We start from the raw sequence: 17,013 nt of genomic DNA on the forward strand, positions 1-17,013 counted from the left end.
AGAAAGAGGAGAAAATGAGTGAGGGCACTGATTCTCTCACCTTGGAAAAATCCCATCAGAGAGGGCTGTGATATCAGTGGCGGAGTGCATTCTCTGAGCACTGAAAGCACAGGGAAATTTAGTTTAAAATGCGTGAATGTACGTGTGTGGTTTTTTTATTTTTTTCTTTTTCCAAAGGCAGTCTGCCCTTTCGATGGATATTCAATTTAGGTTAAAAACACAGTATAACGTGAGGATAAGAGCACATGTTCTAGGAAAGACTTCAAATCCCTGCTCTTTCATTTATTAGCTGGGTGGCCTTAGGCAAGGTGCCGAAAATTCCAAATCTCAAATTTTCTCACCAGCACTACAGATGACATTTTTTGGTTCTTAGAAGAATTAAACATATACAACAAGGGCTTAATACACGTATTAAGCACCTTCTACAGATGATCTCTTGTCACAGTAGATCTTTTTTTTGGACCATTTTAAACATTATAATCTATGGTAAATCTATATAATAGACAATGCTTTAAAAATAATGAGGTAGAATCATTCAACATTTGACCAATAATTGTTGGAAATCCAGACAAAAAGTCCTCATATAACTTCCATTCTAGTTGGGCAAGTCAGACAATAAACAGAATAGGTAAACAAATTATCTAATATATTGGAAGGTGATAAATGGTATGGAGAAAAATAAAGGAGGAAAGAGAGATAGGAAGTGCTGGGGAGGGTTTCCTGAGAAGGCCATGTTTGTGCAGAGACTGAAGGGTGGCTGATGGAGGGAGTCATGTGGATGTCTGGGAAGACAGTCCAGGCTGAGGCAGGATATGACGGCACATTTGAGAAACCCACTGCGACCTGATCAGGGACCTGATCATGCTGGGCCTTGCAGGTCACTGAAAGGATTTTCTCTTTTCCTCTTAACAAGATGGGAAGTCAGTGGAGTGGCCTGAACAGGGAATTATACAATCTGACATACAGTTTACAGAATGTTTAACTCCTATGTTCAAAAGAGAATGTAGGGGCCAGGAAATTAATTAGGAAGCTATTGAAATAAAAGATGAGGATGTCTTGGACCACTAGGGTGGTAACCGTGGAGGTGGTAAGAAGTGCTCATATTTGAAAATCTATTTGAAAGTAGACTGAAATGATGATTATATGTGGCACATGAGAAGAAGAAGGTTTTTTGTTTTCTTTTTTTTACTTCAGCAGATTGAAATATGAAGCTGCCATTAATTAAGATCGCAAATACTACAGGAAGAAGGAACAGATTTGGGGGGAGATCCGGAGTTTCATTTTGGACATGTTAAGTTTGACATGCCTATGGGCGTCCAAACAGAAATGTGGAGTAGTCTTTACATATTTAAGTCTGGAGTTCAAGGGAGCAGAGCTGGCAGGGTGGCTAGAAAGAGAGCAAGGTGGGGGCAGGGGGCTTGGGCAGGAGGAGAGAGACAGACAGACAGATAGATGTGATCCTCCATGAAAACATACGTACGACACACAAAAAAGGCAGGGTGCAAAATATTATGTAGAATGTGATCCTGATTTTGGATGGGTACAGTTTTAAAAGTATATTAGTATATGTTTACAAAAAATAATTGGAAGCATATGCAACAGAAAGCTAATAGAACTGGGAAGATGAGACACTTTGGCCATAATACTTGGATTTTATATAAGAATGGGTATTAATTTATAAATAAAAAATAAGGGCAGGAGAAGAGTGCTGTGAGTGAATTAGCAAAGCCATTAATTTCTAACACCAACCTCTATCTCCTTCTCTGGACTCCAGCTATGACGCTGGCCACGCTCTCCCTCAGTTTACCCTTCTCTGTCTTTTCACCTTCAGCTTTCTCCAATCAGTTGCTACCCAGGAAGCTTCAGAATGACCAGGAGAGCCTGTGGTCTACTTTCCCAGAGCTGAACTCACAGAAGAAGAATCTGAGTTCAAAGCCAAAGTCGGCATTTACCTCCAGAGTCCTGACAAATACGTTTTTCTTCTTGGATGCAGTTGCTAATTTAACCCCCAATTGTTTTTTCTTTAAAGCTCATGACATTTCTATTAACAAGGCCCTAAAAATGAAATGTTCCTTTACATGTTTAATTTTTGACCATACTGTAGTACTGAATAATCAGTGAGCGAAGTTGAATGGGTATGGAAAAGGTTAATATAAACCGCTTTTAAATTGCAAGTTTGCAAGCCCGAGGCCTTCACCCTGTTACACAATAGGCATTAAAGAAAAATGTTCTTTCGTGGTTGCAAAGATAAACCTTCATTTTGCTGGGAGCCTCTGCAGCAGGACCCTTTTAGGATTTTTCCATTGAGACATCACAGCGAGGAAGGACTTTTCATCCCGTCTCTTTGGCACCACCTCCTGTTCCCGTTTAAACACATTTCCCCAGCTCGACTTGTGATAAGTAATGGAATTAGACAACCGTCTGTCAGCCCAGGACTTTGCCCCCCAGAATCTAGCCCTCAGGTTGAAATCACCATTTGAGAAAAGAAAATCACTGTAGACTATTTTTCTACTGTTCCCAAGAGCTCAGCTGGAGGAAGGTGTTATTTCCTCTTTAGCATGCCCTGCTGGAAGGATCTGTGGAACTTCCTTCCCCACCTCCCAGCACAGTCAGGCCAGCAAGGGGTTACAGCTCCACGGTCGTCTCCCGAACACCTGAGGCCGCCTGGCTGGTCCCCCATCCCTCCTCCGAAAGCTAACCTGTGACAACAGAAGCAAAGAAGGAGCTGGCCTTAGAGACGGTGCTGTACGCTCTATTCTCTCCTCCAAAGGTGGAGGAGGACGGGGCGGGAGAGACTCTGCAGGATGCCTTCCAAACACTGCTGCCTGTGGGAACACAGGGCCACTCTCTGCCTGATGGTTCACACTTCAAGATCCAGGCAAGCGATGTCAGACCCCGGAGAAATAAATCTAACTCCCATCCAACTCAGCTACAGACCCTCGACCATCTTTAGGCGGAGGACCTGGCTGGCTGTGACCTAAGGGAGGACACACGGGGGACAAGGGCACTAGCCCAGGCGTCGAGAGGCCCGGGCTCTGACCCTGCCCCACACCTGCCCACTGTCTGACCTGAGGAGAGATGCTTTCTCTCCATAGGCCTCCAGTTTTCTCTTGGGGTAAATGGGAACTGAACAGTGGCTTCCTGGTGCCAAACTCCTTTCCTACAGATGTGATCTGAGGTGGAAAAGCATAAAGATGGAACCAGTCTAGGGGAGGTCGGAGGCCCGACCCACTGGGCCTTCCCCTGGTCCCCGTGGGGAAACCCGAGGCGCCTTCGAGGAACACAAGGGTCCCCTCGTGCATGGTATGGAGGAAGACAGGGGAGATCTTTCCTGACCTGATACCCTACAACTACAAAGTTTTCACCTCAGCCATGAGGGAGCGAACAAGGCTGCTGAGCCCAGGCCAAGGGGAGAGGTCTGTCTCTGTGAAAGAGCGGAGGGGAGGAGAGTCAGGGTGGGGAGAGCAGCAGGTATGGGGGGGGGGCTAGTTTAAAAATGTATCTTCAAGACCCTAACAGTCCTCTGTTTTACCCCTAAAATTTCAACCACTGTAAAGAAATCAAGAAACAAGTGCTTCAGACATTCCTCATATTCTTTACTGAGGACTGAAGAAAAAGCAGCAGCAAAACCCAGAACTAAAGGGTTAACATTAGATGTGAGAGGTGACTTCCTAACTGGGCTGGCTCTTGGGTACTGGAAAATACCAAGAGAAACTGGGGAGGGATCTTTCCTAGGAGACTCTTAGGAAAGGTACAGAAACCCAGGCTTAATGTGTAGACTTCAATCTCCCTCTTTTTTTTTTTTTAACTTTTTATTTTATACTGGAGTATAGCCGATTAACAATGTTGTAATGGTTTCAGGTGCAAAGCAAAGTGACTCAGCCATACATATACATGTATCCATTCTCCCCCCAGACTCAATCTCCTTCTTTTTAATTTTCCCCTTCCTTTGGACAATCATTAGGCTATACTCTTGAGGATGGTCTGGTATCACAGAGATGAGAGAGAAAGCAATTCAGTAACTTGTCCAAGGTCATGAGTAACTGAGAGGTGTGAGAGGACATATTCAGAGGTGTTAAAGGATGACTCCACCCTCCACCATCTCCCCAGGGGCCACATCAAAGGAGAGATGCCAGAAAAAACAAAGAGAACACACACACAAAATCAACCATTTGTCTCTGACTTCCTAAAAATGATCTCAAAACCAAAGCTGAGACAAGAGACTTTTGATTTCCAAGAACCGGGTTTGCTGTAACTCAAATGGCCAAAGGCTGGAAGAAGCAGAGTGAGATCAGAAAGAGAGCTAGTTAGACCCTGGCCTCACACACCCTGGACACTCACATCCAGTACTGATCGCAGCTGGGGCTACAAAAGGAAGGCGGACAGGCAGAGGCCTGTGAGTCCCTAGGAAACGTTCCACTCACCACAGCTTTCCAGTCTCCAAACTCAGCTCTGGGGCCTGGGCAGGAAGACGCACTCCTGAAACCCCAGACAGCTGGAAGCCCCTCAGCAAAGAGGACCTGTGTCTTTCTACCAATATGAAGCCCACTTTGAGGTAAGTCTCATAAAGATGTCCTCTGCGTGGAAGAGAAATGGCTGCTGGGCAGATCCAAGGAGAGACGGCTTGAGAGAGCAAACTCACCACAGTCTTTCTTGACACCAGAAGGTCACAGAAGTTACGTGTGGCCCTGAAGGGGGCCAAGGAGGGGCAGTGAGAGGATGAGTGAACTCAGAAGAGTCGGCTTAGAAGAAAGAGGACTCGGTACGAGTGAGCAGAGGTCACGGACAGGATCGTAAACATCTCTCCTTGGCCGCACTGAGGATGAAACATTGCTGGACGGCTCATTAAAAACTGCAAAACCCCAGAGAGGGAGATTCCAAAGAAAGAGACACACCAGGAGCCATCTCACACCAGTATGGTAGCTCATAAGCCCTCATCCCACCCCTACTTCCTAGAATTTAGATAGAATCCCGAATTGACAGAATTTACCTGGAAATGACTTCACTAATGTTTGTATTACCAGAAGGAACCACGGTTCAACATAGAGGTAAGGTTGAAAATAAAGTATCATCATCAACAACAGTCATGTCACATTTTTGACACACGTGCATTTGTGAGACTGTCAAATGTCATTTCTGTAATAGGCACAGACACAAGACTGCTCTGGATGCTGTTCAGAGCCACGGTGTGTCTCGTGGATAGAGTCTGCCTGTAGACGCCACTCCCACTGCAGCTTCAGAGAGGGGCGGCTGCCAGGTAAGGGGGGGGTGGACGGGTGGGCACTCCTCCTCCGCCTTTCACCCAACAGCCAAGTGGCCAAATGAAAGCTGCCCTGCATTTCACCTCCAATCCCTCTTGGGCATCCATCCCCTCCTCCTCATCCCAACTGCCACAACCTCAGTTCCGCGCTCGCTGCCTGGCGCAAACTATTGCGAGAGCTATGTGGAAAGAATCGTCAAATTAAAGGAAAAAGTCAGCCTTCCCTTGACTGATTCTGTCTGGGTAAAATGTTCTTCATTTAAATGTTTCATTTCACATAACGACCCTAGGGATCTATCAGTGCCCTCACTGCCCGTAATATGCCCTTATCCTCCAGGGAAACACAGATCAAATCCATATTAAATAGTTACGCATCCTATCCTGATAGAGGATTATAGTCTCCTTCATTAGAAAATTGTTGGCTATATAATAAATTAACTACATTCAGTCTTATCACCAACAGGTAGTTCCTGCTTCCCCTCATGCTTATATAAAATATTTGCTTTACGTCACAGCAGAAATTGGGTCTTTAACCAAAAAGGACAATCTCAGAGCCTCATAGAAAGAAGTGTACCAAGTTTGATGGATACTTCAAATAACAGATGCCTTGTTACAGGCTTCCAAGGTGACATTTCTTAGATAATTGCCAGATGATACTAGAGACAGAGTGTGGAGTTCCAGGACTCTGATGACTTCATAAGAGCAGACAGTTGACCCAAGAGCCAGTGGAACAAAAAATAATTAGACAGGATTGCAGGAACTAATGAAGGAAACATAATTTTGATCACTGGTTTTAGAATATTGCTGGTATTATTTTTTATTGTTCTCATTTCTGATAGGCATATAATGAAGTCCTTTTACTGTCTTCCTGACCCATCTCTCACTATTAACTTAGTGGTCTGTGCTTTTACAAGCATTTGGAAATGAAACCCTTTCAAGTGGTAATCTTGTTCTCACTAACCTCTCAGAATTCTGGAACAACACTTTTTTTCTGAGTCTTTTTACTTTCAATGCCAAGGTAGTTACTCTCGCACAGGCTCGATAAGAATTTCTTCTAGTTTTCACCAGTAAGTAACTGAACAAATAGATGGTACAGCCAAGGCCATACCTGGAGAGTCATATTTGAGAGTGAATCTCATTTAATCAGATGTGACAAACCCGCCATGAAGAAACAAGGGTTGTACTTTGTTTAAAGAACCACAAAGCCCTCCCAGAAAACTACAGGCAAAATGGTAGAAGTGGCTTTCTTGGATTGGTTTCCTTGTCTCAGAATAGAAGACTAAATAAAAGCAATAAAGAATATACTTGAAACAAGAGACGCTATTGAGACTTCCTAAGAAGATTCTTAAGAAATCTCCAGACAGAAGTTAATTTTGTGGGTTTTGTAGTTGCTTACCATGGCACGGCTTTAGGTTTTCTGACCAAAGTACAAGGAGGCTTGTGTAGATTAGTTAACATTCCTTTTTTTTTTTTAATTAATTATTATTATTTTTTTTTGGCTATGTTGGATCTTTGTTGCTGCACATGGGATTTCTCTAGTTGTGGCGAGCGGGGGCTATTCTTCGTTGCGGTGCATGGGCTTCTCATTGCAGTGGCTTCTCTTGTTGCAGAGCACGGGCTCTAGGCGCACAGGCTTCAGTAGTTGTGGCACGTGGGCTCAGTAGTTGTGGTGCACGGATTTAGTTGCTCCGTGGCATGTGGGATCTTCCCGGACCAGGGCTCAAACCCGTGTCCCCTGCATTGGCAGGCAGATTCTTAACCACTGCGCCACCAGGTAAGTCCCTAGTTAACATTTCTTACTAGAGTTATATAGATGATCAGACCAAAATGCAATGAGATCAGCTTTTTGGTAACCAAGAGTAATCTATGGAGATTATTTGTGACCCCAGTGCTTTACAGTTTACAATGTCCTTCCACATCCTGGGTTAAACCTCCCAAAGAGCCTTCTAGCACAACATTCCAGCAATCACCATGAACAAATTTACACTTGAACATCTCCATCTATGTGCCTTGGAAAAGACAAAACAGCTTAGGAAGAGGTAAGTGGATAAACACACCCTATTCATTCTCCTCCATCACAAATACCTGCAGGCTTTAGAAGACACGCGTGTGCACGCACGCACACACACTCACACACGGATGTCCAACATTTTCCAGGGGACAGCCACCTACAGCTGAGAAAGCCCAGCTCCACAGAAGGCCAACGCAAACTTCTATCTTGGGTCTCATTACGGAAGGCTTGTAAGGGGCTGAGACCAGTGGGCCAACATTACTTTCTCCATCATGAAAACATCCAGATAAGCCCGACCTTTGCCTCCCCTCTCGGCCATGGAAGAGAAACCACAGCGCCTGGGGAGTTATTCTTCTTCCATCCACCCCCTGGCTCTGTGTCGCATGCCAGGCAGAGGCGGAACATAGTAGTAGAGAATTGTTTTTGTGGGGGGGATACTGTCCATCATCGTGACATCTCTGCAGTCTATGTTTTGAAATCTGGCCTTTCAAAGGATTTAGAGATTAGAGTTCAAGGAAGACCAAGGCGCACCCCAGGGCAGGCCTGGTCTTAACGCTGAAACCCTGCCCTTCCTACACCATAGCCAATTTGACCTCTGGAAGAACCTAGGGCATATCTTGGCCTAACAGAATTATTTTCAAAGACTCTCAGCTCTTCTTTTTCTATTTAATGGCAGCTGAAGGCGGTTCAGTTTGGCGTCCCTAAATGACTAGAGTACTTGCCGAGCATAACGGTCTCCCGAGCCCGAGCAAGAATGCCCCTGCTAAGGGCCAGGTTCCTGGCGTCTGGGGAGGACCTTGGCCATGTCAGGCAGCCCTGACCACACAGTCCCCCTTCAGGGGGTGTCCTGCGATGTCCACTCACCATTCTTCTCTGCCTTGAGTTTTGGTGGCTTGGGCTCCGGGAGACATGGACAGGGCCCGTCGCAGAGGGTGGTGAGACTTTTGCCAGTAGAACAAGCATGGAACTCCAACTTGCACTGCAAAAGACAGACAGAACAAGCCTTAAGAATACTGCCACGCAGACCCCTTCCCAGCTTCCTTAGGAAACCGCCAGTGCCCTTCTAACCACAGTTAGGCTCACAGAAGCAAAGACAGAGCGAAGAGGCGTTCACCTCTGTTAAAGGTCTGAATTACAGGATGCTAACTAAGGAATGGCCTTCTATGTTTTCCCAAATGCACAGGATAACATCTAAAAGCACTGCCCAGGGAGGCTTAGTTTAGTAAGTGGTAAACTCAACCGTAACTGTTTATGCGAGTGTCAGGATGAAACTTAACATCTGCGGAGTCCCAGAGGGCCCACAAAGACAAAAGGCTGAAGGCTGCTCCAACTCGTTCCCTTACCCCCACTAGGGAGGCTCTGCCAGTGTAGCCCTCCTAGGCCCACTCAGCTGCTCACCCTCTGCCTGGGGAGGAAGGGTAACAATCTACTTAGTAAGTTTGGATGGTGTGTGAGGCCCAGCCCTTTCCCTGGGAGCAAGCGAGGAGTGAATGCTATGGCCTCAACCATCCAAAACCTTAGTTTGACACAGTCTTTCCCCCCAGAGGATGCCTGTGGTTGTCTAAGTAGCCTGGGACTGGGTGGAAACGTCCACTGAATTCTAGGATTCAAAATTAGAAGCCCCAAAGCCATACAACGTCCTGTCAACCCCTTCGTATTTTGGCCGCTCTCTCCAGTTCTTCACCCTTAAGTCTCAACTGATTCAGAACCCAAGCAGGAAAGAAGGAGGTTCTTTACAGATGCAGAAGACCACAACGATTAACAGCAGTTCATTATTACTACATTATGGAATAAGAAATGGAGACTCAGAGGCTAAATAACTTGTGAAGGCTCAGGACACGCACAATCCAGGATTCCAAACCCCGTCTGACCGACTCCAGGGCCAAGCACTTAACCGTCGCCATCACTGTGTCTGTCACGTGGAGGGACGGAGAGAACAGATGGCCTGCACTGGACTCCGTGTGTGGCTAATTATGCGGCTGGGCTATTGGCCTGGGTCTGAGTTGTCTGAGAGTTCCCTCCCTTTTTGACCTGCAAAATTCTCCAGATCAAGGCCTGTGTGCAATCAGGCTCCTGCAAAGGCCCACGGGCCCAGAATCACACTGGTATCTGCTGAAGGTTCAAAGCAAGGGGAGACGGGCAGAAGGGACGGAGCACCCACGGTGCGTGCAGCTCTTACCAGGCGCCACGCGGAATCTTTCAAAGGGAAGAAAAGGGGAGATAGGGTCCTTGCCCTCGGAAAGCACAAACGCATACCTTTGAAAAGGCCGCCAGCGTTTGCAAAGCAACACATGAGTGCAGATGAATCCCGGCTCCTTGTGAGATGACGGGGTATTCAGTCCCCACACTGACTACACACCGAGGATAGGGAGAGAGGGCTTTCAGCCTACACGTGCTGCAGTCACTCGTGTAATTCCTACCGTCCGTCGGCCACACAGTCGCCTGCAACCCTTGCAGAGAGAGCACGGCAGATGAGCCGACGGGGAGCTGGCTTCCTCTCGATGCAAAACTCCCTTTTGTGCACACTGCTGGGTGTCTGGCGTGGCCCAGTGTGGTGGCAGGCGTGCTGGGGGCCGTATGAAAGGAAGCCACGGCCCAGACCATGAACGTCGATTGACGTAGTGAGGAAACAAAAAATGTGCGACCACGTGGATGTGACGATGAGGAGAGGAGGGATATATGTGTATGTAGGGATGCAGCACAAAAGAGACCCCAGGTACGCGCCGTGCCCGCAGATGGTCCAAATGGACAGAAGACGCACCAAGGAGAACGCTGGAAGGCGGCACGTGGGTCCCCAGCGTAAGAAGCTTCTTTTCAACTAGCACAGCCTGTGTGCACGTGCCCAGGGCTAGAGGGGAGACCAGTGCTACTGGCCCCGCCCCCTCCTCCTCCCCTGGGCTAGCTGTCTGGAACAATCCTCAGGTTCAGGCTAGTGATTCTCATACTATTTTCTCAACAGAATCCCTAAAGCTAATTTAGAGAGGGAAATACACTTTGTTTTTACATGTCAACTTACTTTATGAAGTCAAAATTAGTACAGTGACTCGCTGTAAAGCCTTATCATACTGTGACTGCAATTGCCTGCTTGTATCTGTGATAGATGGTAATCCTCTTCCCAAACATTCTCTAGCCTCCCCGGAAGAGGAATCTATACTTTGCTCAGGGCCGTGTGTCATGAAATCTGATGTCCCCTCTGTGGTGACAGCAGTCCTGACCACATGACTCGCTCTGGCCAGCAGATGGTGAGTAGGAATGATCCAAGCCAGGTTTGTGCGACATTTGAAAAACCACTGCTTGGTTTTTCCCTCTTGCTTTTTCCCTCTGTTATGGAAACGGCATGTGTCCCATAAGAGCCGCTCCTTCTGCCTGGGTCCCAGATGGCAGAGGACACGGAACAGAGCTGAAGCGAACCCACGGCCAGCATGCAACATGAACAGGGAACTAATGCTTGCTGTCACGAGCCACTGATGCTTGGGGATCGCTTGCTACCACAGCATACTTTAGCAAAAGGTGACTTCCTGCTAGACCCTCAAGTACTTAATGGCAGGGAAAAGTCTTAGTTGCGGTCTTATCCCTCGCATGATATGATACACATATAGCCCTGGCACACAGTAGCTGTGCAGTCAATAGCTGCTGAATGATAAAGGCAGGAGGATGGGGTCTCTGTTCGCTCTGCAGCTCTGAACCTCTGTTCCGGCCACCAGGAGCCACCAGTCTGCCTGTGCAAGGAGTGTAGGTGCCAGAGCTCAGCATTTGAGATGCTCGTCGTGAACCATCCTTGACTCACAGCGCTCCCTGGTCCTGTCTCTGAGCTCCACATTTAACGCTCTGCCTTTCAGCCTCCCCGCTCACCCGAGTCTATCACTGGAGTCGGAATCAGTCCATCTGCTTCCCAGGTGCCCAGAACAACCGCCTCTTGGGCGGCCTCGCCTGGCCTAGGGACTCCTGCGCACTGTGATTGTAGTAACACAGCTTCCGTGGCTGGCCCCGGAACCCCTCTCCCGCACAGTCACTGTCTCAGTCTGTGGCGGCAGCCAGGCCTCTTCCCGACTCCAGGAAGGGGCCACCAGAGAAAACAACATTTACCTGCAGTGGTGAAAATGCATCTTTCAAGGACACAGATCTGCTTTTTATCTTCCAGAACAATATGTGGCATTTAAATGAAGCTCAAAAAGCTATAATTTCATTTTTTTATAAAGCTCAAAATGTGCTATTTAGAGATATACACATATGTGGTAAAAGCTACTTTAAAGAAGCCGGGGAGGGGGGGTGGCGTTGACAGACACCATCAAGATAGAGGTCACCTCCAGAGAGGAGGCAGGGGATGGCGTCAGACAGGGGCCCACAGACGCATCGTGAAAATTGGGAATGGTTTATTTCGTAAGTTGGGCGTTGGATTCTGAGGCTTTTGTTTTGTTAGTAGCCTTGGCAACACATGAATAATACATATATGTTTACGTGTCAAATACTTTATGGTCAAACATAAAACACAGTTTATAGGCTTCTATCCAGGTAAGGACCAACTATCACCACATCTCCCGAGGAAGCTGGTTAGGAAGATTGAGAGCACGTGTGCGGGGACGCCCCTGGGAAGGGTGGCGAACCCTGAATATCTCTGGGCAGAGGCATCTGAGGGCCTACAAACCAAGCATCTCACACATGTTCCCTTTCTACAGCTCTTCTCCAAGTTGCACCCATGGAGTTACCTACCAGTCTCTTACCCCATCCCCTCTTCCCCAGGTCCTTGCTGGGCAAGAACAGATATAGAAGCCAAAAGGTGGTCACTGCACCAGCTTTACCCAGAAAGGACACAAAACCCTCACAGTATGGGACACAAAACTCTTACAGTACAGGGCTTCCCATTAGACCGGGCTGTACAGCATGCCTGGGACCTTCACACCTCCAACTGCCTCTCCCAACCTGCAGGGAACGGAGGCCTAGGAAAGCCCTGGTCCACTTACCACCAATCACAGGCAGAGACAACACACAGACCTGGGTGGACCTGGCAGAAGTGTGCCCGGGTCTGTGCACACAGAGGTTTTGCAAACATAAGGCAGGTACGCTACCCCTTGAGTATAGACCTGCCAAGAGAATGGGAGCCAAGAGAAAAAGAAGTGCCCACGTTACTTGGCCAACACAGGGATGCCATTCCCGGCTGTGACTATGAACCTGATCCAAGAGATGCCGGGCTCCCACCCAACAGGACATAGGCAGCTTTCCTGGGAATGGGGCAGCGGGGAGCAGAGAGCAAGGGAGTGAAAGGGTCCTCCCAGGGAGATATGGGGAGGGAGAAATAAGTGTCCCCCAACACCACAGGGACATCACTAGCTTCCACCCTACCTCAGGACCAAATGACAAGCCTTCAGAACTCCCACACCTTCACCCTCACAGTGTTCTCAAAGCAGGAGTTGAAAACTGGCGAAATTATGGATGGTGATTTCTTGGCATTTAGGACTTGCTCAGAAAGCACGTGTCTGCTTCCTCCACGTGTGCCCTGCAGGTCCTGAGGTTCCAGGTAGCCACCCTGCCCTGCCCCACCTGGGCTGTTGTCCTGAGTCAGAACAGGGTCTGCAGAGCTCCAAGTTAAACAGGTGGCCTGTGAGCCTACCTCTTAAGAGTCTGTAGCCTGGAGGTGGACTCTAAAAACAAACCGAAAACTGACATTCTTGGGAAGTGACACCCATAACTCCTCATTTTAGGAAACAAATTGGGGTTGGGGGATAGAAGAGGAACAAACAGGTACAAACAAAGTATATGGGTTTGGAGTGGAGAGCCATTCAGTCTACAAAGTTCACAAAGAGCCAAAGGCAGAGGTGCTCCCTGGAGCTTGTCCATCACAAGGGGGAAGAGTCACAGCTCAATAAATGTACAGTTACCACCAGAAGGTCACCGTGGCCCATGGGGGAGAACCCTTCTAGCCCTGGCCAACACTGGAAGCTGGTCTAAAAAGAGATGAATCACTACTGTCCTGCCCACCTGCTCACCCTCGGAGAGGGAAAGATTTACACCTTGTGCTATGGGTTGAATTACATCCCTCATGTTGGAGTCCTAACCCTCAGTATCTCAGAGTGTGGCTTATTTAGAAAGAGGGTCTTGACAGAGATAATCATGTTAAAATGAAGCCATTAGAGTGGCCTCTAATCCAATATGACTGGCATGCTTATAAGAAGGGGAAATTTGGACACAGAGACAGACACACACAGAGGGAAGATGATGTGAGGAGTCATGGGGGGAAGAGGACCATCCACAAGAAATGCCTGAGGCTGCCAGAAGCTGGAAGAAGCAAGAGACAGCTTCTCCCTGGCAATCCCAGAAGGAACCAACCTTGCGCACACCTTCATTTCAGACTTATACCTCTGGGACTGTGAGATGATAAACTTCTGCTGTTTAAGCCACCCAACTCATGGTACTTTGTTACAGCAGCCCTCGCAAACTAATACACCTTCCATTTTTAAAAAGAGAGCCTCTAAGGGATGGATCACCTTGTCTTAGGTTCATAAAGCACAGACCTTGTGCCAAGATGGCTCAATTCTCCTAAAAAGAAAGAAGGTAACATGAAACGGCAGCCTCAGGATATGGGGCAGTTGGACATGAAGAACTTGGCCAATGTATAGGCTGAGCCTCATGCCCAGAAGAGAGGAAATATGAAAAACTCAAGGCTTTATATTGATTTTATGATAAAGCAGTTAAATAAATAATTAGCCATAACTATTGAAAGGAGGAGAGTTGAAGAAGTGGGAAATAAGTTAAGGACTTTACATACAGTACTGGAACCCATATTCATACAAACACAAATATAAAAATAAATACAAACCCCTGAAGCTTCTAGACCCCTTGACCTGCTGGGACAGAAATGCCTTCCCCAATCATCACAGAAACAGAGAAGACAGAAGAAGAGCCAGAGATTTCACAAATTGGCAGAAATATTCAAAATGTTGACCTACTTAAAAATAAATGCGCCAGCAGATTTTCCAACCAATCTTCCCTTCCATTTCGCATAACACGCCAACACGTTGGAATGAGTGAATGTTTTCCCGTGAATGGCCAGTAAATCTCTCTCCTCTGTGATATGTAAAGCAAAACTAATAACCTCTCTCTGGTTCACTGCTCACGCAGGTCTCCGCTGCTCACATTCTCCACTGCACCGCACTTTTCCTGTTGCCTCGCCCGCTTTGGGTATTATTTTTAACATTTTATTTAAATTGCTTTCCCCGCTGTATTTCATCAACTTCTCATCTATTTTAAAACCAGACTGTTGACAGTTCACAGTTGACAATTTTGTTCACAGTTGATGAATTCTGATTTGTTTTTATTCCCCAAAAATCATGTCAAGGAAGGTGGAGGTGGTGGGGGGCAGATAATTTCCCGACCCTGCAGGCTTTCATAACTGGGCGCCAAGCTAGCGGTTGCTGACGGCACACGTTATCCCGGGGCCGAGGAACAGCTGTCCTGTCTACCCAGGGCTGGAGGGTCTCTGCGGTCATCTGGAGGGAGCAGCGAGGAGAAACAAGGGAAGGGGCTCTGGTCTCGTTCAGAGCTTTACCAAACATGCATGCATATGTGTGTTCCTTCTTGCATTCACCAAATATTTATGGGCCTATGGTAAGCCAGGGCCCATTCTAGGCTCTGAACCAATGGGACAAGGGGCCTGTTCTCATGAAGTGTATGGGGCAGGTGCTGATGAGGGCTGTGGAGGATACACAACGGAGAGTAAGAGACAGAGAGTAATGGGGAGGGGCTGGTACATTATATGGGTGACCAGGAAATCTTCTGACCAGATGACATCTGGGCAGGGAATGGAATAAAGTGAGCCATGCGGCTATCGGGAGAAGGGGGTTCCAGGCAAAGGGAAGTGCAAAGGCCCTGAGGTGGGGGATGTTGACTGCACTCGAGAAATAGCCAGGAAGCCAGTGAAGCTGGAGAGGAGTGAGCAGGGAGCAGAGTGGAAGGGACCAGCTCAACTGGGCTGATGGTGGGCCTTCTCAAGAAGGCCTGTGTGTGTCAGGGCTCAGCCTTTACATCTCATTCTGTCTCTGTCTCTCTCATACACGCACACACACTCCTTCTCACGCTCTCTCTCTCACACACACTTTCCTTTTCTGAATTAAGAGTTCCGAAGAAGGGAGAACCTTAAACTTTAAAACCAAGTTGCTAAAAATGTGAAAGAAAAAAAGCTCTTCTTTACAGAAGAATGCCAGCTAAATAAATTTAGAAGGAATGCTGGAATGAGAAAATTATCATTTTGCTCCCCCCGACCAATGTTAATAATTGAGTCAGGAAGGAATCATTTGATGTTTACTAAAAATATTGGGTGAAAGTCACTGGGGACTAGGACATTCACACAGTCTCCAAGTGTCACCCCATAGGATACCTAATTAAAAGAGGAAATGTACATTTTTCAATAAACATTTGGCAGTCACCTCTTAACAAAGGGACAAAGGGGCCAATGTAGTGCCACCAGCAGTGGGACCGCCTGGCATGTCCCTCCTGATGCGCCTCAAAAGGAAGTAATAACAGTGCCTTCGAAGTTCCAGTGCCAAAAATCCTTAACTTGAATCTATTCATTACAAACCAAATCCAAAACTGAGGATATTTTATAAGATGACTGCCTAAACGCTCAAAAAATAAAACAAACAAAAAACCCCTGAAGTGAGTAGGTCCTTGTTCTAGAAGAAATTAAACAGTTGGAACAAAAGCAATGAGTGAGACTTGATTGGTTCTTGAATAATAATAATAATAATTATACAAAGCTATAAAAGGCATTCTGGGAAAATGCTGTGATTGTAATACGGATTATACGTTAGGTGATGCTGAATTATTGCTCTCGTAGGTGTAATAATACCTACTAAGGGGCTCGTATAGGAAAATGCCTGTTTATTTTCTTAGGGGTGAGATGTCACGATGTCTACAAATTACTTCTAAACGGTCCAGGGGAAAATTGCACATGTGTACAGAGAGAGGAAATGGGGCAAAATGTTAATAACTGTCAAACCTTGGCAATGGGTATACAGTATTCATCCCAATATTCTTTAAAGTCTTGCATATGTTTCATAATTATTAAACCAGTCGCTAGGGAAAAGTAAACGTTGCTTTGCCCGGCAGTGCTAGAAATCTTCGCAGAAACCGCTCCTATCTCCTCCCCTGAACTGCTCCCTCCCTCGGTACTGCGCTGAGTTTTTCTCCTTCGCCTGCCCACTAGGGGGCGAGCTCGGGGTGGGGGGGGGGTGCACAGAGAGGATCCTGCACCGCCACCTACAGGACCTGCCTGGGATTGCAAAGACCAGGCCTTCAACAGGGATAACAGGGATTGGTGAGACCAAGGATGGACTGAGGTTTTCCTAAAGCACACATTCTCTTCACTGACGTACACAGGCACCAGTACAGTGAGAAGACTCGACACGGGCACCATGAATTGCAGCATCTGAGGTCTTGCAAAGACTCTCTTTCATGTTGCAGATGGGGAAACTGAGGCTGGAAGAAGTCATGCATCTCGTGGGAGGTCATTCTCTTAAGCAGCTTCCTCACCTGCTCCCGACCTTGCTCATCTTGTCAACAATTTAGCAAACCCTTTTGAGCAAATGAAGATTCGTGTAAAGAATGTCCCAGGTCTGTTTTCAGGGGCAAGACTGAATAAAGCTCCTTTAACTCACATAATAAAGCCAGTGCAAGGTCCTGCACAGAAAACACCAAAGGGACAAGATACCCTGAGGGGGCCTGAGAAAAAGATACCCTCTCCCTAAAG

The 17,013-nt window shown here is 47.1% G+C and overlaps 1 protein-coding gene across 1 annotated transcript in view; it reads right to left on the reverse strand.

Moving 5' to 3' along the window:
- Positions 1 to 17,013, reverse strand: part of SPOCK1 (SPARC (osteonectin), cwcv and kazal like domains proteoglycan 1) — a 545,125-nt gene that overhangs the window by 79,159 nt on the left and 448,953 nt on the right. Inside the window, exon 6 of the mRNA XM_007172191.2 lies at positions 8,136 to 8,250. Coding sequence (XP_007172253.1) covers positions 8,136 to 8,250 — 115 coding nt within the window. The remainder of the gene's footprint in view (positions 1 to 8,135; positions 8,251 to 17,013) is intronic.

Source organism: Balaenoptera acutorostrata, chromosome 2 (assembly GCF_949987535.1).
Source record: "Balaenoptera acutorostrata chromosome 2, mBalAcu1.1, whole genome shotgun sequence".
Taxonomy (NCBI): domain Eukaryota; kingdom Metazoa; phylum Chordata; class Mammalia; order Artiodactyla; family Balaenopteridae; genus Balaenoptera; species Balaenoptera acutorostrata.